The sequence below is a fragment of the Rhipicephalus sanguineus genome, chromosome 1, assembly GCF_013339695.2.
Source record: "Rhipicephalus sanguineus isolate Rsan-2018 chromosome 1, BIME_Rsan_1.4, whole genome shotgun sequence".
In the NCBI taxonomy this organism is placed as follows: Eukaryota; Metazoa; Arthropoda; class Arachnida; order Ixodida; family Ixodidae; genus Rhipicephalus; species Rhipicephalus sanguineus.
The window spans coordinates 91,284,178-91,310,791 of record NC_051176.1 but is presented as its reverse complement, the minus strand read 5'-3'; the positions used below and the strand labels follow the sequence as shown (position 1 = coordinate 91,310,791).

Genomic DNA, 26,614 nt, shown 5'->3' with positions numbered 1-26,614 from the left:
CACTGAAATTCGTATGAAAAGAGGACGCTGAGAAAATAGCAGCTTCAAGATCCGTTTCCAAACTCTCCTTGCGGCACGCAACTGCAAGATTTGGCTGAGCTCAGGGCTGGGCAAAGATACTTTGAAATTGTATCGCGATACGATACAAGATACTAAGGCAAGAAGTATTTGAGATACAGATACAAGATACGACAACGCTGATTGTATCCGATACGATACATTCCAATTGTATCTTAAGATACTTCGATACATTCGGAAATTTGTTATTATAAATCGGTACTTACGGTAATGCAGCACTAAACGCCGATGCACAAGAATGTTCGCTTGAATGTTTATTAGCTGCGACCATTTTTGTTTTATTTGAATGAAATATCTGTTAGCATCGCCAAAGTTTTGTATTTCTTGCTGAAGGTGTATTTCTTTTGTTCCGAAACAACTTATGAGGGTTGCTTTAGCTGCTTACCATGACAGCTCTTTATGCACTTCGCTGATAACGGTTTTTGCCTGGCGCTTTTGTAATTGAGTGGAGTCGATGCTCTGCTTGCCGACCAGCTAGCGGGCTGCCATCTTCAATAAGATGCCTTCGTTCAATGGTGCAAATACCGTCGTTAAGTCCTACCTTTCCCGTAAACATATTACGGTTTTCGCAATATCCGATCACCGGACATGTGTACATCAGCGAGAACATTGGTAGCCACATTCTTTGCGACGTATCTTGTTTACGTAGAGGACATAAAACTGCAATTACTTTTATATTCTACTTATCTGCTGGCGTAAAGCCTTTGTTAGCGACGTACTGAGTAATGCGCGATCTTCTAACAATTTCTCTTTTATGAAAGAACATCTGCAGCCCAGACAACGTGTCAGACGTGTTCTATAGTTGCATGAAGTGCCGCAGGACACCGCCGCTATTCACACTATATTGCCAATAAATCTCCGAGAACCTGGTGATTAGTAACAGTAACAATATTTAGAAAAGACTAAGACAGAAAAACAAACATAACTAAGTAAAATAGAAAAGCGGTTATGTATCAAACGCAGCGAATAGGTATAGGAACACGATAAGGGCGGTACTCCCAAGAGCTAATAATAATTGTTGAGTTTAACGTCGGAAGAACCACGATACGATAATGATAGACGCCATAGTGGAGGGCTCCGGAAATTTCGACCACGTGGTGTTATAAAACTTGAATATAAGCACACGGGCATCGAATTGCGGCCGCCGCGACCTACGGGTTAGCAGTCAAGCACCATAACCACTATATAGACCACCGCGGCGAGTCATGACAGCCATGACAATTAGGCATTTAAGCTAAGACAACAGAAAATTCAGTGCTTATGTAAAATAGCGTAAACCGACTCGCTGAGACGCTCATTAGAAAAACGGAGCATTTCGTATAACAATGTTTGTCCAATCCCTTTGCTAACAACTTTGAGACGGCTCCTAATAATTTAGGTTATTATAATAAGGACTCAATTTCGCTATTTTACTCAGCAGTAGGCAGAACTTTTGTTACTGTATACTCTAAGCGCGCGCAGATTATTAAATATTTGTTCTCAACGTCGCCTTGAAGTAACAGTAAACTTAAGTAGAATATAAGTCTGTAGACAGGAGCAGAAATAATGTAGACAGCTAAAAGTAAGAATAAAGGAGAGATCTTACGTTGCCAGCACGTTAAAGACATATTGCCGTAAGCAGACCCGAAAAAAGCAATACAGACAGATTGGTAATGTATGGGATGGAAAGGGACAGCTTAGAAAGAAGTGCTAACAATCCAATTATGATTTTGAAAACTCATTGAATTATTTATTATTTATTTGGTTTGAATACATAGAAAACACGAATACACAGAGCAAATAGGGAGGGAACAGGCTGACAACTGCCACCTAAAGGGGCACAACGCCTGCCTGCTCATTTGGGAAAGGGGAAACATAGAGGAAAGGAAGATAGGGGGGAAAGAAAGAGGAAAGAAAATAGGAAAGAAAAACACAAATACAAACGTACACACACAAACACAAATACACAAACAAAAAACACAAAAACACAGACGTAAACACAATTAAGTGGTCACATGGGAAAATCTCTATAAGGGAAAAGGAGACGTACGCCAAGATAGCTTCTGTTAAGTGAATGCTTGCTCTGTTAAATCCAGCATCGGTACCGGTGGTGCTATAGCTGTTAGAATCTTATTTACATATAAGTCAATCTCATTGCATGTAAGTCAAACTTTCATCGACGAAGTCCTTCAAATCGCCGATGTGTGAAAGCCACGAGACGCAAAGCAACCACTTTTCTTGCATTCTTCAGACTACGTAACGACGCACAACGCAAGAGAAACTTCGATAACGACACTACAGCGGCGTCAGAATTTGCGCAAAAGACACCGCACGCACTGGAGTACGCGGCACAGGATGGGAGCTAAGAGCCAAGTGCCATAGCACTGACACAACTAAAAAAAAAAGAAACCGTGAAAACAAAATGTCGCCTGGGCATAGACGTTCGCGCGTTTGTCGAGACGACGCGAGCGCCACCACGTGACTCTGCTCCCTCAATAGGGACGCTCAGAGCTCATCACCTGCGCTCGCTGGAAAACTCTGGCGAAAAGATAAAATAATGTCATTGTCTTTAGTTTTAATCTGGTGGCTTAGTGGGAGCAGTATCAGCTTGAGAAGCGGAGCTCAACTAACGTTTATATAGTTTCGAACCGCGGTGTTGCGAACGCAGTATCTTGTATCTTAAGATACACGATACATTCTTCAATGTATCAGAAATACAGATACTGATACACGCCTTGCGAGACGTATCGCGATACAGATACAAGATACCCAAAAAGTATCTAAGATAGTATCGAAGATACATGTATCTTCGATACTGCCCAGCACTGGCTGAGTGTTCATAGCAGTGTCTGCTTTCCGCGGCATTTTCTTTTTTCACCAAGCCCGAGGTGTAATTCATGACCCCCTTAAGCGTTTCTACCGACGTCTACTGGCGTTGCGTCTGTGCTGCATTCCGACTGTCGCTGGTGTCGAGCGCGAATTTCCGAGAAGGTGCATAACAAGCTTGTGAAATCTAAGTTGCATAGAGCCATGGGACCGGAAAGGGATCGGGTAGCGCAATAGTTTCCAGGTCCCGTTAGGAATATTTCGGGTCGCTCCAACTCTGCTTTCAGCAGCTTGAAAGAACGGGTGTCGGAACTGCTTGTTTTTTCGACAGCCAAAACAAGATGACTGTCTCTTCAGCACTTAGGAAAGATCACCCGAGGATGCCATAAGTTGAAACCGTCGCTAAATGCTGCCATTTGTATAGTCAGCGTAGTAGTTCAGGCCATCAAAAAAAAGAAAAGTGGTTATGTGACAGACTCGTGAATGTCGGGTTGTATCTGAACATAACATACTTTAAGAGAAAGCAAGAAGTCAGAAGCGTTTGGTTACTCACCTGATAAAGAAGAAACTTTCGACGCTCATGAACCCGGCTACCAAGATCATACTTAGCCATTCATCGCCATATTTAATCAAGTTCGCCATGCGTGCTTGAAGGAAGGGGATAAAAATGTGGAAGATTATAAGTTTCTCATTGTCACAAGGGCATGCAACGCATATTGTTGGCAGGCATTCATTGGAAGTGTTACGGATTACTTATTATTTCCAAGCGGTAGATTTTTTATCTTGTGTAGTGCTGACGCATGGAAGCTGCGACACATGAACTGCGAAAGCTGTGGCCCCTGATATACTGTCAAACACGTAAATACAAAGATATAAGCTAGCCAAAAAATATTATGCTTGGTCTAAAGACTTCAAGTTCAGCCCAAGACATTGCATTATTAAGTTCAAAACTAGTAAAATAATTGCCACCATATGCCGATAGAATCTGATGAACGAAGCGTTCCGCGATAGACCATTTGCATTAATGCATTTGCATTGACCATTTGCACTGCAACCTTCGAATGTAGTCCGAAGGTTACAGGTTTGGTCCCCGCCGGCGGCAAGTTGTCTTTTTGTCCACTTGATTTTTTGCCATTTATGTCATAATTGCTACAATCAACGTCCCCTATACCTTCCTTGACTTGAAGGTCTATTGGTTGTCATTAATGTTGCGACCAGCCGAAAACATCAGGTAGCTCCTGTAAACCAATTAAAATGAAAAAGAAAGCCACGACATTTAGTTCGCTTGTACTGCGCACAAGAACAGCCACGTATGCTTAAAGAACAGTTATTATGTTGACAGCTCGCTCATGCCATAATTTCTTGCCTTTCGTTATTTTTTTCGTTCTTGTTAATGATGCCGTTCTTCCTAGAGATTCAATATTGGAATAGTCACGATCCTTCATGGGCCAAACGTTCTATGCTACGGAATCATAACACAAAGAAGAAGTAAAAAGTGGCTGTCTTTGATTTCACTACTGTAGTGTTATCGCCCTGCTCAGTGAAGTGCAGCTGCTGTATACATAGACGTCGCCACCGTTCTGTTAGAATGCCACGAGTTCGTGGCTCCCCCTGGGCACTAGTTCACTCTGTAGAGACACTCACGTACGAGTAAAGAAGGCACTTGTTTGTTTGGGATGGAACGTGTCGGGGGTTCGTTTTTCCGTGCGGGCACAACGATATGCTTGTGTATAAATGAAAGCAAGTGCCTGCACCTCGTGGACAGAAACAGCGGCGGAAGGAGGTTCGAGCACGTATTTTCGAAAGCGAAGCTAAATTAGCGACGAGCACTTGCAGGATAGGTTGTCAGTATACCCTGTGTTTTTGAAGCGCATAAACACATATTTTCTAGCTTGTGTGCGTTATTTCCTTAAAGCAGAAAATATAAACGTCTTGTCGCGTCACGCTAAGTCGTTATGATGAGGCACTCAAAATTTTCCCTTGCCTATAGTGCACATTCTCGTGAAAGCACGTGAACCTGCGAATTTTCCGTACCTGCAACCGGAGTGCGACCAAGCCCGAGATCTTGAAAGGGTTAAATTGCGGCATCGCAAGAATGGTGGGAAGAATCGTGTAAATTATCTTTCACTGCGGATAATGCTGGTCGTTCGCGTCGTTTCACCGCTGCGCTCATTTTTGTGTCCTGTTTTTCCCCTCTTTTCTTTTTTGTGGCGCTCGTTTGGCTTGGGCGCCAAATCAATGGGTGTATGAGCTACTAATACACTGTTATCAAGTAGATATTCTAAAGAAAACACAAAACGTCAAACGAAAGTGACTACGTACACTTGGTACCATCGCCATACCTGGCGGTGATTACTACGTAGCACGTCATACTAACAGTAGGAATATACTATATGCACGTGTCCACGCATCTACGTATGTGCCGCGATCGTGCAATACCCTCTCTTGCTTTTGCCTATCGCAGCGTGTAACGGAATCGTCCAAGAATGGCCAAACTCGCTCACCCCACACGTCCGAAGGCGCTCCGTAGCTGTGTCCTACTACAACCCAAACGATGCTGAAGAAGCGGATGCCATGTAGAAATCGCAGCCTGTAGGCGTCAGAGCCTTTCTCGTTGGCGACATGAAGCATCATGTTCGTATTCGACGCTATAGAAAACGACGTCAAAACAGACAGAAGAGCGTCTGAAAGCCGGAGAAAAGAAGCAAAACTTGATCCATAATCGACAGCACGACAATCGTGAAGAAATCAAGAAAACAATAAAATAAACAGCTTGTATGTTGCAATTTTTCTGCTTAGCTTATTCGTTATTTAGTCATTTTTAACCGTAAGTTATATATTCATGTATACATTTCGCTTATAAAAACTGCCAAGTTTCCATAAAAATTCCACTAAGGCTGCATTTTAAGTGTACTATGCATTATAGCGTAACTTGCCCAAGGTTTACTGCAATCAGCTTACTCTGTCTAACTTTTTTCTAAAAAATAAAAAAAAAGAAAACCCGGAAAGTACTACAGCATTCTTGCAACCGGTACAACTGATTTGAAAGGTGGAGCGTAGTTTCCTAAAAAAAATAAGAAAAAGAAGCGGTATCAATGAATGTTTAATTAAGATAACATCTAGAACCCATCAGATTGCTTGCGAATATAAATTGATGCATTGCGTTGTCCTCAGGCGTAGGAGCAACGGTTAATGCATACTCTGAGTTGAGGGCGTGCGCTCAGTTTTACTCGACATACACGTATCATTTTCCCTGCGTGTGCCTGGGTGCATTCCAGGAGGTCGGAATGGGATACTCTTCCTTTACCAAGTAATTATCACGGAGATCTTGAACGGTGTCAAACTTGTTCTCTGCGCGCGCTGTACCGATAACTCCGTTGCAGCCGAAATAAGGCGCACAAGAAAGCACGAACGCGTCCGTAACCGCTTCTAACGAAAGGTGCTGGAAACTCGTTAACGGCGTGGTGCTTCTGTAGCGTACTCCAATGAAGGAATGTGTTTGACGCCGCGACGTCACTCTTTTCTCTTGCTTATATCAAATATACACTTATGCCGCACAGGATAGATTCAGGACCGTTTTGGCTAACTGATAGCGAATATATAGGGCGTTCGTGCGATGAATACATCAAGTGAATTGAAGATTGATCGTCATCAGTACTCACGTAACTAACTGTGAGGGAAAGAAAACAAAACTATGTGAATAATAAAATTGAATTACGACATAAAAGCGAGAAGAATTACGGCAATTGCTTTTTTTTTGCTCGACGTATCTTTATTTGAACTTGCGGCAATTTTCAGTGGGTGCTTCCAAGATCCCCCAGCATGCTCTCATGACGGCCTGGAGGGGTTTCGCTGCTAGCTGCTAGCTATATGTTTTCCTTAACGTTCGGAGAAAATATCCTGACTAGTCGGCGCTGGCATACAACTTGCCTAAAACCTTCCTCGTAAACACTTGTTCATGACGCAAGAGCGAAGAAAACTTTTACAAGCCACTCAGAAGCACGATACAGGATATGACTATCTGTTTCTAGCATTACAACTACGAAGTATTCTTAGTAGTGTTTTCACTCGCCGAACTTGTTCTCAGCGATCGCTGTGCCGGTAACTCCGATGCAGCCGCAATACGCGCACAAAAAAAAAAGCACCAACGCGTCCGTAACCGCTTCCAACGAAGGATGCCGGAAACTCGTTAACGGCGTGGTGTTTCTAGTGTTCTCCAATGAAGAAATGGGTTTGACGCCGCGATGTCAGTCTCTTGTGATGTATAGTTAGCAGAAATAGAAATTACGTCTCGCATAGCGTAGAAGAGTGGTAAGTTGGGCGAGTTGGTAATGATCCATTATGTAACTGCGCAAAAAACGGACGGTGACACAAGAGGAGAGGAAAGCACAAACAGGCGCAGACTATCAACTGAAGCTTTATTGCAAGTACAAGGCAATATAAAGGACAGAAAAAAGCAAGAAAGGGCAAAGGGGGAGGGGGAAAAGCCAAGAGGGACCCATATCAACAAAAACCCAGGGCACATCAACCATAGCACACCCGTCATACAGGACCAAGATAACATAACTCTTTTTCATGTACAGCAACAGAGGGAACACTGACGCGAGACTCAGATTGCTTATGAATGTGCGCGGCCTCAACAAGTTCACGCGCTCTTTGATTTTTGTGGCGGAACAACACAGAAGTGTCTCTGAAGAGCGGTGAGCAGCCACATTTCTTACAATGCGCTGCTAAATGAAGGCCAGAGTGGCCTTTCAGAGAATTATAATGTTCCCTAAGTCTAACATTTAGACATCGTCCCGTTTGGCCCACGTGTACACGATTGCAAGACATGGGTATGGAGTAGACAACACTGGTGATACAGGATACATAGTTATGAACATGTCTAACATTGCACTTATCCTGCTGCACAATTTGTCGATTCGCCACACGTCGGTCTACCTTGGCGCATAAAGTGGATAACTTGTTCCTGGCAGAAATTACCACTTGCACGTCATAACGTGATGCGACCTTTTTAAGCGGTGGGTAAAACCGTGCACATATGGAAGAACAACAAATTTTTTTGCGCTGCGCCTTCTCTGCCACGTTGCAACCATCAACGGGACCTTTTTTGACCTTCTTGATCAACTTCTCGTAAACCTTTACCAATACATCCCGTGGGAAGCCAGCTTGACTCAGTTTTTGCACCTGCCCAGAAAAACTGGTTTCAACTAAATGAGTGCAGGATTTCTTCAGCGCAGAACTGAAGCAGGAGAGTGCAAGGGCATTTTTCACCAGTTTCGTATGGCCCGATTTGTAGTTCAACACAGGTTTGACAGACCTAGGGGCGTAGAACCAACATACATGCGTGGGTGAGAACTGCAGCTGTAGATCCAAAAATTGGATGCAATCGTCATTTAAGCATTAGGAAGTAAACTTTAGGCCAAGACCAAACTGCTCAAAACTCTTGAGAATACCTGCCGACATGTCATCAGTTCCCTTACGAAAGAAAACAATATAGTCATCTACAAACCGAAAGACCCTGATTACGGATGCTTGTAAAACCGGTTGGAGTGCCCGATCGACTCCACTTAGAAAAATATCACTTAGAACCGGTGCCAACCTAGACCCAATAGAGACACCTTCCTTTTGCAGGTACGTCTCACCTTTGAAGGAAATAAATAAAGACCCAAGGTAAAAAAACAAAAGTTCGGTGAAAGATTCAGCTGGGAAACCACTTAAACCAATGAAGGCAAGTTCATCGTTATGACATGTAATACATTCCTTTACTGCGGTCAAAAGGTGATTATGGGGGAGAGAATAAAAAAGGTCCTCGACATCAATGCTTACGGCATCACAAATAACAGGGTTGTCATCACGCAGGAACTGCACAATCGTTTCCGAGTTTGCCATTGCACTCTCTTGCTTCAGTTCTGCGCTGAAGAAATCCTGCACTCATTTAGTTGAAACCAGTTTTTCTGGGCAGGTGCAAAAACTGAGTCAAGCTGGCTTCCCACGGGATGTATTGGTAAAGGTTTACGAGAAGTTGATCAAGAAGGTCAAAAAAGGTCCCGTTGATGGTTGCAACGTGGCAGAGAAGGCGCAGCGCAAAAAAATTTGTTGTTCTTCCATATGTGCACGGTTTTACCCACCGCTTAAAAAGGTCGCATCACGTTATGACGTGCAAGTGGTAATTTCTGCCAGGAACAAGTTATCCACTTTATGCGCCAAGGTAGACCGACGTGTGGCGAATCGACAAATTGTGCAGCAGGATAAGTGCAATGTTAGTCATGTTCATAACTATGTATCTTGTATCACCAGTGTTGTCTACTCCATACCCATGTCTTGCAATCGTGTACACGTGGGCCAAACGGGACGATGTCTAAATGTTAGACTTAGGGAACATTATAATTCTCTGAAAGGCCACTCTGGCCTTCATTTAGCAGCGCATTGTAAGAAATGTGGCTGCTCACCGCTCTTCAGAGACACTTCTGTGTTGTTCCGCCACAAAAATCAAAGAGCGCGTGAACTTGTTGAGGCCGCGCACATTCATAAGCAATCTGAGTCTTGCGTCAGTGTTCCCTCTGTTGCTGTACATGAAAAAGAGTTATGTTATCTTGGTCCTGCATGACGGGTGTGCTATGGTTGATGTGCCCTGGGTTTTTGTTGATATGGGTCCCTCTTGGCTTTTCCACCTCACCCTTTGCCCTTTCTTGCTTTTTTCTGTCCTTTATATTGCCTTGTACTTGCAATAAAGCTTCAGTTGATAGTCTGCGCCTGTTTGTGCTTTCCTCTCCTCTTGTGTCGCATAGCGTGCCGAATGCAAATAGGTAACATGTGCAGGACGGCACGCACTACACCGCTTGTCGCCACGTTTGATTTAACTGTCGGGTTTGTCGTGCCAACAGCTACGAGACGGTTGTGAATGCGCCTTAAATGACTTCAAAACGTTTTTCTCGACAGCTCTATCAAGGTAATCACGAGGAATTCAACTAAATGTCTTATTTATTACCCTCTGAAACTGGCCCCTGATGAACACAGTTATACAATATGTGTAACGTGTTGTGGAGAAATATTGGATACTATATGAAGTTATTTCTCATAACTGGCGAGTGTGGAAATAAGCAGCTATTTCATCTTCGCATTGCAGAAACGCAGCACAAGTTAGACTTCCTTTCTTCTACCTAACAGCCCTCGGAAATCGCTCGAAATTGATGTCACAAACGAAATTAGAAATCCGTGGTGAACGAATTGTGTGTATATATATATATATATATATATATATATATATATATATATATATATATATATATATATATATATATATATATATATATATATATATATAGTGCGCGAACTTACTCTGGTTCGTTCTGTGCACATTCTTTCCTGCAGGACCACGTATATCCAGGAGTGTTCCAATCACAACCAATAGCGCCAGAATGCCCAGAAATGACCTGCCAAAAAGAAGAAAAAGAAAGAAATATGAATGTTGTGGAGACGGGGGAAAGTGATAGAGATCCTGCTGCTATTTCTCACCGGTTAAACAGTGTCTGCTGCGCATACTTACAAAATGGCAACCTGCACTTTTGTCAGTGCTGGTGGCACCGATGTGACGCAGTCCGACACGATTACTTTTAATGCAGGTGGAAGCACTGGAAGAAAATTAGTGTGAATGGAAATTAGATGAGCATCGCAGGAAGCGCTTCATTATTCGCAGCACTGCTCTAACTGAAGCATACCTGCCAAGTTCAAGGAACCTGAATCCGGGAGATTTCCGAAACAAACAAACAAACAAACAAACAAACAAACAAACAAACAAAAGACCCCTCCCCCTCCTTTTTTATTTTCTCACAAGCATCTCCTCGGAAATGGAAGGGGGGGGGGGAGGATAGTCCCGATCCCGAACAGCCCCGTAAGCGTAAACATCGGCGTTGCAGTCTTATAATGGCTTAGAGTGGCCAAACAAACAACGCAGGTAGCGTTTTCCAACTGCAGTAGAATCTCTGTGATACGAATCTCAAGGGGGAGCGAAAAAAATCGTATCGCCAGAAATTTCGTATCATCAAAAAACTAGCGAAATCTATTTTCAAACCAAAATATACGCACAGAACATTTATTCACGTCGAAAGAATTTGCGTATGTGTTTCTGGAACACACGCGAACGGACCAGAAAGGGACAGCGCAGCTGGCTGCCGCGAAATCGCGCGTCAGGGCTTCGCTTGAGGCCAACTGAAAAAAAAACTTGGACCATCTCCCCGAAGGGAATCCTGATGGGATGCGAAGCAGCAGCGGTGCGCAAGGCGTTGACCCGGTTGAAACGGGCGTCGACGCGGGTGCTGGAAGAACGGTTTGAAGCGAAACTCGGTGTAGCGTTTACTCGAGCAAACGTTTGCTTGAAACGCAAAGACACGGGAGGCGGGTTGGGTTTCGTGCATAGAGGAGGTCGTGGTTTCGTGTAAGTTTCATTAAAGCGTTTGGCAAGATTTCGTAGTCGTTGTTTCTTCAGAGTCAAGACACGGGCGCTGGACCGGAGCAGGCGCGCGTTTCGCCTTGACTACCACGGGTGAAGCGAGAGAGAAGTGACACGTTCAGAGGTGTTGCGAGCGGGCGGAGCAGCCGGCAGCTGCGGGCGCTACAGTGAGCATGCTGCGGGTGAGGGAGAGAGTGACGTCAGCGCGCACCTGCGAGGGGAGCGTGACGTCAACGCAAAGCTGTGGCGTGACCCACTTGGCAAGGCTCCAGCACCTACGGCGCAGGGGCGCAGCCAGAAATTTTTTTCGGGGGGGGGGGGGGGGGTTCAACCATACTTTATGTATGTTCGTGCGTGCGTTTGTATGTGTGCGTGCCTATATACGCAAGCAAAATTGAAAATTTTCGGGGGGGGGTTTGAACCCCCCAACCCCCCCTTGGCTACGCCCCTGCTACGGCGAGAGGAAAGCGTCGCGGCGCATTCTTACGGACGCACGTAACGTACGGCGTTACACACGTGAGTCAAAGAGCTGCTTCGCATCTAAAAAGTCCGCTCCACCACAGTCATAAGCGAAGATCGACAGGAACGCCGAAACGGTTCGTGCCCTTTTTACGACATTATTACCTCTTCGTTAGCCGCGTACCTTCGGAGGTCGCAGTCTCGACGATCGCGTCGATAGCGACCGTGGTTTCGTGCGCGACGGTTACGGCAAACGGCAGTTCCCGCTTTCAATCCACGTGGCTTCAAAACTACGTCGTTTGTTGCTATCTGTGATCACATCTGCCGCAGTTTTGTCCGGAGCGTTTGCAGAAAGCAGCGTCGCTTTGACTGGGTGAGCGTTGGACGTGCGTGCACTTTCGAAGTTCCGTCAGTTTCGTCGTCGCCATACATGATCGTGTCAAGAGCGATCGCGTTTTCGTCCACAGCGGTTGTGGCAAACGATAAGCACAGTTCTGACAGCGTGTGCGCTGGCCGCGCGCGTACTTCCGAAGCTTCCAGCACGCTGCTCTCGGCCGTCGCTCGACGGCTTCGGTACCAAAGTTCGTATCACCCTCCGCGACGTGGAAAAATGCTCGGAACGTCCTAATTTTGCCCCATTGGACACAGTGGCATTCGGCTGGGGAATATCACGAATTCGTATCAGCCGGTTTCGTATCACCGAGATTCTACTGTACGCTTACATCAACGCCTCCTCATCAAAGCCTGGATCGGATAGGGTTGGATTTTTGTCAATGTGGCCAGATCACGCACAGAAATTTCCATTTCCGGGAGATTTTCCTACCAACCGTACAAACGTAAGACATGGTCGAAATCCGGGAGTCTCCCGGAAAATCCCGGTGACTTGTGAGGTATGCTGAAGCATTCTGGCGTCCCACACGGCGTTGAGTTTAATTATTCACTACGCGCATTCAGCTGTGCATAATCGGTTGGTACGGGGGCATAGAGCAGGATTAAGAAAGGTTAGGTTGCTCCGCATTGCCGGCTCACGATGAAGTGGCAGCAAGAGCCAATACACTTACGTGAAGTGACGAATAATGAAAATGCAATGTTGTGCAATGAAACATGTTTTGCAGCAAAGCTGCAAATGGCTAGGCGAAACCAGAATGCGTCCATCCTACGTGCGCAAAAACTTCTAGCGTGCATGCGCCACAAAAATTGGGCAAGCTCCTCTACTCCCCATTGGTTCGTTAAAAATGAAGAAAGGAACACACGGGCGCAAACACCGATTAAAGGGACACGAAAGAGCAAAACGATTTTTCTCGTATAAGTAAAGTACTCTTTCACGACACCAAAAACACCACGCTTGCTGCGAGAAGATGCTTGGTAAGCGAGGAAACACGCAAAAACAAAATGTGGGTGGCGACACCACCTTGAAGTTTCCGCACCATTCGCCGTGACGTCACATGTTTTGACGGCGCCTACTAGGGACTGCGTAGTTCCTAATCGGTAAAAATGAAGTACATTGTCCTCTGATGGCGCCATAGACTTAACATACCAAGTTTGGTGTAATATTGTTGAGCCAGTGGCGCCAAAATACGATAAATACACTTTGAAATCCATGACATAACGCGGGGAGATTTCAGCGCGAAATTTAAAAATGATACTTTGAACTTGACTTTTTCCTCTATTAATAAACTTACGATGGCCAAATTAATGACATTAGAGTTATCATAGCACAATTTATCGATCTAAACCGATTCATTGCTTCTCTTTAGTGTCCCTTCAAAGGGGTCATGAACCACTTTTCCAAGTAATGATCTAATGACCTTAGTATCGGAGTTTACTGTCTCCCGAATCGATTGCCGCAAAAATTTCTCGAATCCGTCAAGAATGAACGGAGTTACGGGGGTTTGGCGCACGCTCTCAGCGCTTTCTTTTCTCGTGCCGACGAGCGCACTGGAAGCTACACGGGGAGGGATGGCACGGGGGAAAGAAGTTACGTCAGCGCACGTCATGAAACGCGATCGCTCTCCCGCTGTGATTCGCGTCGCGAGTGCGGCTACCATGTACTGAGGAGTGCGGCGCCGGCAAGTGGCGGCACCCCGTGGCAAAAAGCGCATCTGATCCGAACGCCGCTCTCGATTTACGTCGCCTATCGGCCAATAAGCATGCTATGTCTCTTGCGACGTAAACTGGCAGATCCGCGACGTCAACGTGCAGACGCCCCGCCCACCGACGAGAGTGACAACCGGCCTCTGTTTGAAAAGAGGGTGCCTGGGGAAACGGCAACTTCGCGCTCCGCTTGTGGCCTTTACGCGCCGCGCACGACTGTAATATTTGGCAGAGCAGTTCATAGCCGTGTCAGCTTTCCACAGGACGTGTTTTTTCAACAAGCCCAAGGGGTGCTTCATGACTCCTTTAAGGTTTCTTGGCAGATGTAAACAACAATTGAGAAAGAGTGTAACGAACCGTCGCAATTAACCTAGTGGTAAACACCGGGGCCACACGTTTTTAACCACCCGTACGGATCGCTTCGGTGGTGCTGTTTTCCAACGAGGTGAGTTAATGCAATACATACTTCACATAGCATGCTCAAAATAGAACTCTTTGCCCGTGTGCGAACACTAACATAGGAAATTTTTTATCTATTCAGTGTGCTCGGCAAGCAATAACTTAACGTTTCAAAGCCGTAGCTGCAGGTGCGCGGCCGGGGAACGAATCAGTGTTCGGAGTCTTAAGAGCGAAATGGGAGTTGAAGACAGGTCAAAACTTTCTGTTAAAAGAAATCGAGAAAAAAAAAATTAAGACTATCTATACGTACTCCATATTAGCGATTTACTGCCCCCTCTAAATTCATTTGGCGTTGTTCTGTTCTGATAAATATGAATACTGACTTGATCTATAAGTCGCACTTACGATCTAGCCATACGGTATCACATCGTTGTGGACTACGAAATGTAATGCGTGAGTGCAAGTTGTATCGGCGCCATATTTGCTCAAATGAAATGCTGGCGAGAACGCCATAAAGCGTCTACAGGTGAGTGAATGTGACAAGTCATTTAGCGTGTGTGTAAATGTTTTTCTCCTTTTTTTTGCACAACGGTGTGCACAATATGGAGTTTTTGCCCTCCGCTTCATTTTCTGATAGTTATACCCGAATCCTAAATTAAAACTTTAAATAAAGTATTCTTGACGCAGAGCTTTCTGAGCGTATAAAATTACTAAAACGGAGGTGCCATATCGTCTCAGCGTCTGCGCGCCGCGTTAATTATGCTTTTATAGTGTTGTCAAACGTCCGGCTGCAGTATGTGCCGCCGTCGCGTATATAGCGGTTGCTATTGGGTTCGAGGTTTGCTGGTTACGGTCACATGGAACGTGCATTCGGCTTTGTCATTCGTCAATGGGCTCATTACGCTCTCGGCTGTTCGCCTGTAACTCTGGTTATCAAATTTGTTATTTGACAATTCTAGACAAGCTTCAGGCGCAAACTGTGCATCAACGTGTACCGTCGTGTTACAAGAATTCCGAGTATTCGGCAAAAATATAGTTTCATTGCAAGACGGACGCCACGAGCTGGCTTCCTCTTGCAATGAACCCAACCTCACGTACACTGCACATGCATTACGTCACGCAGCCGGCCATTGCAAGCGAACACTCTGCAAATAGCTTTTAATCATGTTATGCATAAGTTCCCTCGTTTTATGGGCCCAAAATGGTATTAGTAACAAGAACACCTTGGTTTGGTGCAGTTTTCTGTCGACGTGCGCTTGCTTGGCTTCGCTGCCGTAAATTTGCCTGCATAGCGGCAGCGCTATAAACTACTGCACGCGCTGATGCAAAGGTCGTGTGCCGGGCCGACACTTTCGCGAAATTCGCGACTAACGAATAGACATCTTTTGCCGTGTGTAACCCGCTTGAAAAGCGGTTTTACGGCAGCAAGGAACCGTTACGGCGTAGAACCACCTGTTCAGGAAGAATTCGCACTGCTGTGAAGCCACACTTCAAGGGTTAAGTGTGCATATTAATTACGTGCACCCCTATTAATTTTTTTTAAGTTTTAAAAGAAGTTATATCGGCTTATATGGGCCAAGTATGGCAGATTTTTAAACGCAACGTATTTTACCGGTAATAACTTGAACCCTACTAATGTTCAAATACTGCTACATTCAAATTCGCTTCGAAATTATTTGATACTAATTACCATTCGCTTCGCACCAAGAAAGTGATAATCGCACAACTTTATGCAAGTTGACGGAAAATGTTTAATCATAACTGTATAAAGTCTTTTGGACAACTCTCTGAAATCCGTGCGCATATCGCATCATGCTTCGCGGCGTTGGAATGTGTCGTTTGAAGCTGACGACATATCGAATAGCTGCTAAGCGTGCATTCACATTCTTCCAGTTTTTCCTCCTGCTTATGATGATCGTCGTAAACGACGGCGATGCATCTACATCACCAATAAAGTCGAGGTAAACACGCCACTAAACATAGCTCCGAATCCGCTTTCGAAGTCCGCATGCCCTCGATCGTCTCGAACCGAGGTCATTTTCTCAGTATGCGCGCGCCTTCCGTTTTCTTAATTCTCAGTAAATCACCGAACTACCAACCATTTAATAGCACGGTTGCGTCAAGAGCATCAGCCTATGGTTTGGAACAAGTTCGTGATTACCCTGTGTACTTCCCGTACATCAGGAAACCAAGATGCGCGTCACAGAGAGAGGGTCTCAATGATCACGAGTTGATGAAACGAGCGGCACCGATTCCACAGGCTGTCATTACAAAACACTGTCCCGCAAATAGAGGGAAAAAACATATATTTACGCAGATGTATAACGGTCATCTCCTCGCTCTATACCTGATTTCCTCATTTCGCATGTGGCGCCACCATAGCGGGCTCTGCGAGAAACAATAAGTACGGCATCAAGGCGAGCCTTGATGCCGTTGCTTTCGTGCTGCATCAATGCAAAATTTGGTTGGACATCGATGCCGACAGTGAATGTGGCACGACCTACAAACGCGAGTCGTCGCATGGAGTGTGAACACGGGCTTTCGATACAGCTATACAACAACGAAACCAGTCACCGTGCGATGGGCCGCTGAACAAGTAACATCGCACTGAAGCGAGATTGCCACTACCACTGGCGTTGCCAGGGGGGGGGGGGGCGAAGGTTCATCGCAGCCCCCCCCCCTACTAAGCCCCTCCCCACTTAGGTGACTAGGGGGGGGGGTCAATGTATGGGGCAGATATTGTGCCACCCCCCCCCCCTCTTAGGTGACTAGGGGGGGTGGCCGCCCCCCCTGCCGCCCCAGTGCGCACGCTTATGGTCATACGCAGTTCCTAATCAGTAAAAATGAAGTACATGGTCCTCTGATGTGGCCATAGACTTAACACACCTAGTTTCAGGAAATTTCATTGAGCCGATGTCACCAAAGCACCAAAAATAGACTTATGAAATCCGCGACGTCACGTGCGAATATTTCAGCGCCAAATTTAAAAATGAAGCTTTGCCCTTAATTTTCTCCTGCATTAATCAATATATTATGGTGAAATCAACGACATTACAGTTCTCAGAGCACAATTCATCAATCTAAGCCGATTCATTGTTTCCCTTTACTGTCCCTTTAAGACTCGCCAGCCGCCCACATGAAGTATGAACCGGCTTCGATTCCGTTCTATATATATATATATATATATATATATATATATATATATATATATATATATTTGTGTGTGTGTGTGTGTGTGTGTCGCGAAGGTTCATCGCAGCCCTCCCCCCCCCCTCCTACTAAGCCCCTCCCCGCTTAGGTGACTAGGGGGGTCAATACAATCAATCATCATACGTCGCGAGCGGAAAGGTCGCCGCTCTCGCGCACCCTAGTTAAAGGTTTGGGGGGCTGTACGTTCCGTGTAACGTAACAATCTACCATTCGACGTAGTCAAATTTCCATTCATTGAAGCTCCGTCGACTTCTACCAGCAGCCTTAATGGGGTACCGACAACAGTTTTCGAACCTGAGTTTATTCAGCCACGCAAGGAGGAGGAGGAAGGAAATGAAGGAAAGGCAGGGAGGTTAACCAGACGCGCGTCCGGTTTGCTACCCTACGCTGGGGGGAAGGGATGAAGGGATTAAAAGAAAGAAAGAAGAGGGAAGAAGGCACTGTCAGGGTACATATGCACCTGTCCATTGAATGCCTACAAGCGGTCGTTTAAGCCGGTCGATTTTAAAAACAGCAGTAATGCTCGCGTCGCTTTGCTGGCCTGCGATGCGTAGGGCCACGATCCGAGGATCTTCTCTTCGGAAAACGGTCTGTCGTCTAACTTGTTCAGCGCATCGCGCAGAACGTTTCGTTCGTTCACAAAACGTCCACAGAAACACAGTAGATGTTCTATCGTTTCGTTGCTATTGCACGAGTCACATTTTGAGGTGTCTGCCATTCCTATGCGAAAAGAGTACGCCTTCGTGAAAGCTACTCCTAACCACAGGCGGCACAGTAAAGTTGCATCACGGCGGGAGAGGTGCGATGGAACTTGGAGCTTCCTCGATGGGTCTAGTTCATGCAGGCGACGGTTCCAGACACTGGGGTCACTCAACCAAGTTTGCGTCATGGTGTCAGCGAACGAGCGTAGACCCTTTGCAGCGTCTGTCCTCGACAAGGGTATTGGGGTTGTCTGGGCATCCTCGTGAGCGGACCGAGCAGCATCATCAGCGAGGTTGTTACCCACAATACCACAATGTCCCGGCAGCCATTGGAACACAACGTCATGTCCCTTCGATAAAGCTTGGTGAAGAGCTTCTCTCATTTCGTTCACTAACTGCTCGTGCACCCTTCGTCGTAATGCTGATTGCAGACTCTGAAGGGATGCCTTAGAGTCGCAAAAGACAGCCCACTTTTGAGGCTGGGCTTCCGCGATATAAAGGATAGCAGCACGTAAGGCGGCAAGCTCCGCTGCTGTTGATGTCGTCCCGTGTGACACCCTGAACTTGACAGTCACTTGGCAGGCCGGAATAACAACAGCACCTGTGGAGCTGTCGGCTAAGACTGATCCATCGGTATAAATGTGTGTCCTTTGGCCATACTCCTCGTTGAGTAGTGACAATGTCGCCTGTCGTAGAGCCACTGTCGAATGACGGCTCTTCTTCGTTATTCCCGGAATTGTGAGGCGTACCTGTGGTTGTTGTAGGCACCACGGAGGCGACAGTGGTCTTGCTGCTGGAGTAAAGCCCGACGGAAGGCATTCTCTATGAGTCGAAACAATCTTTGAAAACATGGCTTGCGGTCTCTGAAGTGGCAACGCAGCAATATGGTGACCGGGAACTCGGCAGAGATGTCTAATGTGAGCTCTTAAATTGTCAGTAGTGACGTATGTTGGAATCGGATGCTCTCTTGCGATCGTAATTGTCCCGTGCGTGGAGGTGCAGCGTGGTAATCCTAAGCACGTGCGTAGTGCCTGGACTTGCAAACTTTGGAGGGTGCGGATGTTCGTCTTGCATGTATTGGCCAGCATCGGCAAGCTGTAACGTAAAAATCCCAGAAACAGTGCTCTGTAAAGCTGCATCATGGAACGTATCGATGTGCCCCAAGTTTTCCCGCAGAGGAAGCGCATTATGTGAACTATGGAAATTAGTCTTCTCTTCAAGTAAACGCAGTGGGCGCTCCACGAAAGATCCCTGTCAATAATCACACCTAGGAAGCGATGGTTCTTCTGGTACGAGACATTTTGGCCGTTGATAATAACAGGATATGGTGTCATGGCCTTGCGTGTAAACGCGACCAACGCACATTTCTCGGTAGAGACAGAAAGACCCTGTTTGCGGAGATATGAGCAGGTTAAGGTGGCAGCCTGCTGGACTCTTGCGCGCACTTGAAGACGGGTCACAGCCGAAGACCAAAGGCAAATGTCGTCAGCATATATTGATATGTGAGCAGTATTTGGTAAAAGCTCACGAATGCCGACCATCACAAGATTAAACAAAGTGGGGCTCAATACCCCGCCCTGGGGGACGCCACGGGAAGTATAGTGGTTGGCAGTGGGACCATCTTCTGTCTGCACAAAGAAGGACCTCCTCGTCAAATAATCACGGATCCACTGAAACATCCGACCGCCAATTCCGACAGCCTCCAAGGACTCGAGGATCGCGTCATGTGTTACGTTGTCGTACGCCCCTTTCACATCGAGAAATAGCGCCAGTGATATGCGTTTGAGACACTTTTGCTGCTGGACAAAGGTTGTGAGGTCAATGACGTTGTCAACGGATGACCTGCCTCGTCGAAAGTCCGTCATGCAGTCTGGGTACACATTGTAGCGCTCGAGATACCATTCTAGGCGTAGAAGTATCATCCTTTCCATGACTTTCCCGACGCAACTTGCCAGGGCAATAGGGCGAAATGACGTCAAATCGAATGGAGACTTTCCTGGTTTGAGTAGTGGCACAAGCCGACTTATCTTCCATTGCTGGGGAACAATGCCAGCATGCCATGAGTGGTTGTAATATCTCAATAGCTTTCCTCTGGCCTCTTTTTCAAGGTTGGCTAAAGTGGCGTAGGTGACGCCATCAGGCCCTGGTGAAGATGATCGTCGGGAAGCCGCCAAGGATGCGTCCAGTTCTTCCATAGTGAAATCTTTGTCCATTTCTGGGATCCGGGGCTCAGGAAAAACACTCTGAACGGCGGAAGCGGGCATGGCACACACACCAGCGATTCGCGTACAAAATTCATTCGCCAATTCAAGTTGGGTGCGGCCTAGATGTAGGGCTAGAGCCATGAAAGGATGTCTTTGTTGGGGAGTCGAGCGCAAGCCACGAATAGTGCTCCAGATGCGTGACAATGGCTTGCGAGGATCCAATGACTCGCAGAATGATTTCCAGTGCTGCTCTTCAAGTTTGTCCAAACGTCGTTGGACTTTTTTCTGTATGCGCCGTGCCAGCCTTAAGTCACATATTGCCTTCGTGCGTCTGTAACTCCTTTCCGCCCTTCAGCGAAGCGTGCACAGTTTCTCCAGTTCAACGTCAAAGTCTGAACGCTTGCCGGCAAACGGGAGCATGCGGGAAGCTTCTCTCATTGCCTCTTTGATAACATCTTCCAAGTTATGGCCAAAGTCTTCTCGGCATGCATTTTCCATGAGACGCTGAAATTTTTTCCAATCGATTCTCCGTATTTTATTCCTAGAGGAGGAGTTGGTAAGACCTCTGATTCGCACATAAGTTGGAATGTGGTCACTACCATGTGTTTCAATGTCTGAAAACCACTGGACTTGCGACCGGAAGCTTCTGGATACCAGGGTCAAATCTAGGCAACTGCTGTACGTAAGCCCCCGCAGGTATGTAGGACTGCCATCATTTATAAAACACAGGTCGTGCTTAGAGGCGAATGACACGAGGTTTCTTCCTTTAGCGTTGATCGTCGAACTACCCCAAAGTAAGTGATGTGCGTTGAAGTCACCAGTTATGACCCAAGGGCCACTAGTTGCTGACAATATGTCTCGTAGTCTGTCCTGTTCAAATCGTCCGGCTGGCGATATGTAGACACCAATGAGTGTGAATGACACTTTCTCCTTTCTTACACGTAAACAGACATATTGATTGTCATCATGTGGTTGAACTGCGTGGTGAACATACGTAAAATCCGTGCGAATGTATACAACCACCTTGCTGCGTTCCACGCACGTTGAAGAAACAAAAGCTTCGTACCCTGATAGTTTGAGAGGTTTTTCTATGTTTGGTTCGCAGATAACAATTACGGGAATCCGATTCGTGAATACGTACGGTCGGAATGATGAGATGCGGGACCTCAGGCCTCTTGCGTTCCACTGTAGAATCGACGCTTGTCTGACCTCGTTGCGGAATGACAGGATTGGACGAGCCATGGTTTCTACTGGAGGCTTGCAAATACTGGATTTAGAGCATCCAGTACTTGTAGTGCACTCTGAGCCAGCGGGGATTTCAGATTGCTGCAGAGCTTTCGCAGGGCATCCAGCAGCGTTCGAAACATTGTGATGACTTCTTTGTCCTCCTCAGGCAGCTTGTCGGCGGCTGGTTCGGAGGTTATGGCTTTCGATGTGAACTTGGAACTTGCAGGTGGCTGTGACTTCGGCAATGTAGGCCAAACTGACTCAACAGCAACAATGCTGTTCGTCGGTTTGTTGGTCGCGCTGGCCGCCTTCGGTCTTGGAGGCAAGGGCGGTGAAAAAGAAGGGCGGTGGAGGGGCGCGGCCAATGCAGAGTCTGTGGCATTCTTTAAAGAACTGCGGCGACGATGTCGCCTCTTTCTGACGGTCTTGGCAGCCTCCCGATGCGAAGAATGGTCTCTCACCATTTGTTTCAACACTGCTATTTCCCTTTGAATTTTTGGGCATTCTTTTGACGAAGCTGCATGAGATCCATCGCAATTCGAACATTTGAGGATAGTTGCTTTACATTCATCCGCAGAATGGGTCTCGGCGCAGCGAGAACACACTGTCTTGTTTTCGCATACGCTTTTCACGTGGCCCATCTTCATGCAGTTATAACACTGTAGTGGCTTCGGTATGAAAGGTCGCACAGGATGTCGAAAATGGCCCGTAAAGGTGGGCCAGCCACGCAAATTTCCTATACAACTCTCCACGGTGGTCTAGTGGTTACGGTGCTCGACTGCTGGCACAAAGGTCGCGGGATCGAATCCCAGCCGCGGCGGCCGTATTTTCGGTGGAGGCGATAAGTGCTTGAGGCCCGTGTGCTTAGATTTAGGTGCACATTAAACAACCCCAGGTGTTTGAAATTTCCCGAGCCCCCCACTACGGCGTCCCTCATAATCATGTCGTGATTTTGGCACGTAAAAATGCATAATTTTTTACTAGTCTTTTTTTTTTCTCAGCGACCGATCTCATCGGTCGGCATACCAATATTGTCGGTGTCGCCAAACCGAAAGCCCGTGACATAGTGACTTTTCGGCCGAATATTGTCTTGAGCGTCATGCATGTCGACGACTTCTCGGCATCTGTGTCGGGTCTGCGTATGAGGGCATGTTTCAAGTTAATATATCATTGTGGGCACAAGGAATTTCTAGCGAAACGCAGGCGCAAGTATCGCGTCGTTAACATTTGCGCTGATAACATGAATTCGCGTGCAAGTCGACTTTGCTGTATATCGCCGCGATATCGGGCTATAGGGGGCAGCATCGTCGCAGCGTTAGTGTGGATAGGCGGTCGGCGGCGCGTATACGAATGTACGCAGCGGCGCTTCGCCTTTTAGGCGGTTTGGGTCGATTGTCGGCAAATAAAGCGCGTTGACTGCAGCATAATGGTGATATATACGTCCTCCATTGCCCCGTTAACGTACGAAGCCGGCCTAACGTTTCTATTACGTGTGAGAGAAGCTCAGTCTGCCAGTCAAAGGGGTTACTGGCCTTCGGTCACAGTCGTGTTTTGCACTGTGCTCGATGTTTTTTCTGGCTTTATTTCTACGTGCTTAACTTGTGTTCTGCCTACACCACTATATAGATATAGTGTTGCGTGATTGAGCCAATTAAGTATTTACTTCTTGCTCTATCGGCTACAAAACAAGGGAGCTTGTATTTCTGCGTAACTAGATGAAGTAGAACTTTGTGCACTGCTTTTCTGTTTGCATAAATACATGTAACGCTATAGAAATGCGTGGCATCAGGTCTTTTTTACCGCTAACCGGCCTCTGCAGACGCTAGTTCATGCTTTGCGGTATCACAAGGATTTCGAAATCGCCAACACTTTATGAGACGGTGTCGCTAAAATTCTACATTCACACCTCGACATTTAGAACTTCTTTCGTTTAGGACGACGCCAAATGCACTATGTGCTCTGCTTGAACGACAAAGTGGCACCCACATTGAAATCATTTTGGCGAATTGATGGTACGATGGTTAGACGTAGCGGCATACCGACACGTGCATGCACTCCATACAAGTCTCGGAAGGCGAAATGCTTTATGTATATCGTGTAGGCATATCGTACAAGCATTTGATACTGTGCTACCACAATGGAATATGCCGTCCTCTGAGGACGTACATCATGTACGCACACATGCGAACACGGTGTGACTAGCAGACGATGCAAGGAGCCATCCACACCACGAGGTTTCTTCCGCTCGCCGCTAGATGCCGACTCTGCTCGATCTCGCGGCCAATAGCCGCACTATTCTGTACTACATGCTTCCGTAATATACGTATATGCTCCAGCCGCACGAACCGCCCACGCCCGCCGTATACAAAACATAACCAGCGCTGGCTGATAGGGCATGGCGCGTGTACATTCCGAACATAGATGAGAAAATGGGAGACGTACCTGCTCTGATTAGCTCCTGAAGTTCCCCCTCGTTGCAATCGTTGAGCGTGCACACGCCCATGCGGAGCAGCGGAAGCTTCAGCTCGTAAATGCTGTTGCGGAATTTTGGGACCTGGGCAAAAAGAAAGTACCGCCACGAATACACTCGGAATATACTTTTAGGAGCCCGCATGGTGTGCTCAATTTGACGGCCGCTAACACGACTATTATCTCGAGCACTGCGAGGCTATTAAGGCGAAACGTTAGTTCTCTTTCTTTTTTTAAAGACGATAGTCTTTCTTGGGGAACTTAAACGCAGAAATTTTGGTCTGTCTTTCTGTCTGTCCTTCTGTCTGTCTTTCTGTTTGTCGGCACGTCCCTCGATTCAGCCACTCGGCCAAAGTCGAACCACTTGCCCAAGGGCCAGCCATCGTGAACGGCTGGCTAGGTTCATACTTGTGTACATTGTTGATCAAAAAGCAAACATTACGCATATCTGAGGCGCAACATCACTAGGTAAGTATTAGGCGGTGTGTTCCTTTAACAGAAAATACATAGATACGCAATTTTAAAGACCTTGATGGTATGCGTTTAACGTTGAGACAGTAACGCGTTTATTAAAAGATTGCCACAGCTGAAGCGATCAGCGGTCCAAGCCGAGCAAGCGCGAGCGCCAACAACAACCGTCTTCGTCTTCTTTCGCAGGCGTTCTTGTCTGCGCCCTACAAATCACTCCCCCGCGGAAAAGGAGCCATCCTGGAGACCTAAGGAACAGGTACAACTGGTGGGTCATAATGCGGCTTCAGTCGATCGACGTGAACAGTCTCGCGGCCGCGACGACGGCGGTCCGTAGATGATTGAACAGGCTCAATCATATAGTTAACTGGGGATGCTTGACGTAGGACGCGGTAGGGGCCTTCGTACTTAGGCAGTAGCTTTGTGGAAAGGCCAGGAGCGGAGGAGGGAACGCGAAGCCACACCAACGTTCCAGGCGAATACGACTGAGGAGGCAGGTTTTCGTCGTGACGGTCCTTCTGGCCCTACTCGCCCTACAATTTTACAACCCTAGTTTCTTAAGGTGCGCTGAAAATGCGACTGCGCTGAAACTTGTCTTCCTCCGTGCCCTCTGCACAAGCTCATGTTGTGTTTCGGTTTCGGATCAGTATTGCATTGTACGAATGACAGGGGGCGCCGCTCTGGCATTCCTGTTTTACCCAGGCGACGTGTAAATAAGAGAGTTTGTGGAGAGTACTCGTTGAGTGCGGACGTTTCTTCTCCTTCGGCGCATCGCGCCAAACAGCGTGTTCGGGCTGGCCGGCGTCCCCACCGGTCGCGTTGGTCACCGCTGGTCTTCGCCTGCCGCTGCGCCGGGACTACTAGCCCGCAACACAGCACTCGTGTTTCCCGACGTATTGCCAGATGGCGTCCATATCTCACGCAGCGCCTCTTCTATCGTCTTTAGACGACATTTGCAGCGAAGCACGCCGATACGCGGCCAATTTTTTTTTAGCCATTGCTTCTTTCGTAAGAAAGAATGTGGCTGTTAACCTGCATGTGCTAATGCGCAAGCGTGTGCAGTGTGATTTACTGTACGATCTGAACCTGAAAACGCTGGGCAGAATACGAAGGTCCGGTAAAGAGTGTTGAGACGATAAATCGGTTATACTAGCCGTTGCATCCGCATATTGGCTATGACGTTCTGCCCTGCGCGGTATGAAGATGCGGTGTCAATTCGCTGCCGCAGAGGCCGCGTTCAGATGGAGGCGGAGCGGTAAAAATGTTTTTTTTTTTTACTTAGAAGTTTTTTTTTGTCTGTCCTTCATTTCAAACCAAGAACTTCAATCTGCCAGCCATCGGTTCACGTTACGGACCGCATGTTGTCAAGCTTTATCCCTAACCCTTTATTAAAATTTGTCTCAAAGCCTCATATCCTCATAAATATGTATTTTAAACGAGTAGGAAATAATCGATCGAATATATATATAGTTTGTAACTTTTCGATATATGAGCACAACGTCCGCGCCGACCGAATGAAAACAGCAGGTAAAAAAAGGAGGGAGAGGGAGTGTTTCTTATCTCGTTAAATACATGCCTCTAAACCAAGTACCGCATATATACTCGTGTAGTGGCCTTACCCAGAATTTTGTTAATGAATCCCCCCCAAATATATATATATATATATATATATATATATATATATATATATATATATATATATATATATATACACACACACATCATTACCCGTGTATTGCCGCACCCTCAATTTTTGAGAAGTTTAGCATTGTTGTTCGTTGTGTTGTGCGAGAATTCCTAAGCATTTTTTTCGGGGGCAAAACAAGGCAGCCGTGGCGAGTTTTCGGCGCCTCCAGGTGGCGAAAGCGCAGCCTCCGAGGCGCTGCAATCCACAAAACAACACCGACAGGACGCCTGAAGAGGACATTCATTGTGTATGTGTGCCACTGGATTTTCGAAGCGTGGGGTGAGGTTTCCTTCAAGACGGTGGAGAAAAGCTTCAAGTTCAAGGGAATCTCGAAAAATTGCATAAAACAGAGGACGACCTC

General features: G+C 46.6%; 1 protein-coding gene across 1 annotated transcript in view; it reads right to left on the bottom strand.

The window, feature by feature from the left end:
- Positions 1-26,614, bottom strand: part of LOC119393966 (nose resistant to fluoxetine protein 6-like) — a 104,989-nt gene that overhangs the window by 51,731 nt on the left and 26,644 nt on the right. Inside the window, exons 4-8 of the mRNA XM_037661173.2 lie at positions 24,072-24,183; positions 10,433-10,517; positions 10,225-10,319; positions 5,388-5,567; positions 3,437-3,530 (exon numbers count right to left, since the gene is read on the bottom strand). Of these exons, the coding sequence (XP_037517101.1) occupies positions 3,437-3,530; positions 5,388-5,567; positions 10,225-10,319; positions 10,433-10,517; positions 24,072-24,183 (566 nt within the window). The remainder of the gene's footprint in view (positions 1-3,436; positions 3,531-5,387; positions 5,568-10,224; positions 10,320-10,432; positions 10,518-24,071; positions 24,184-26,614) is intronic.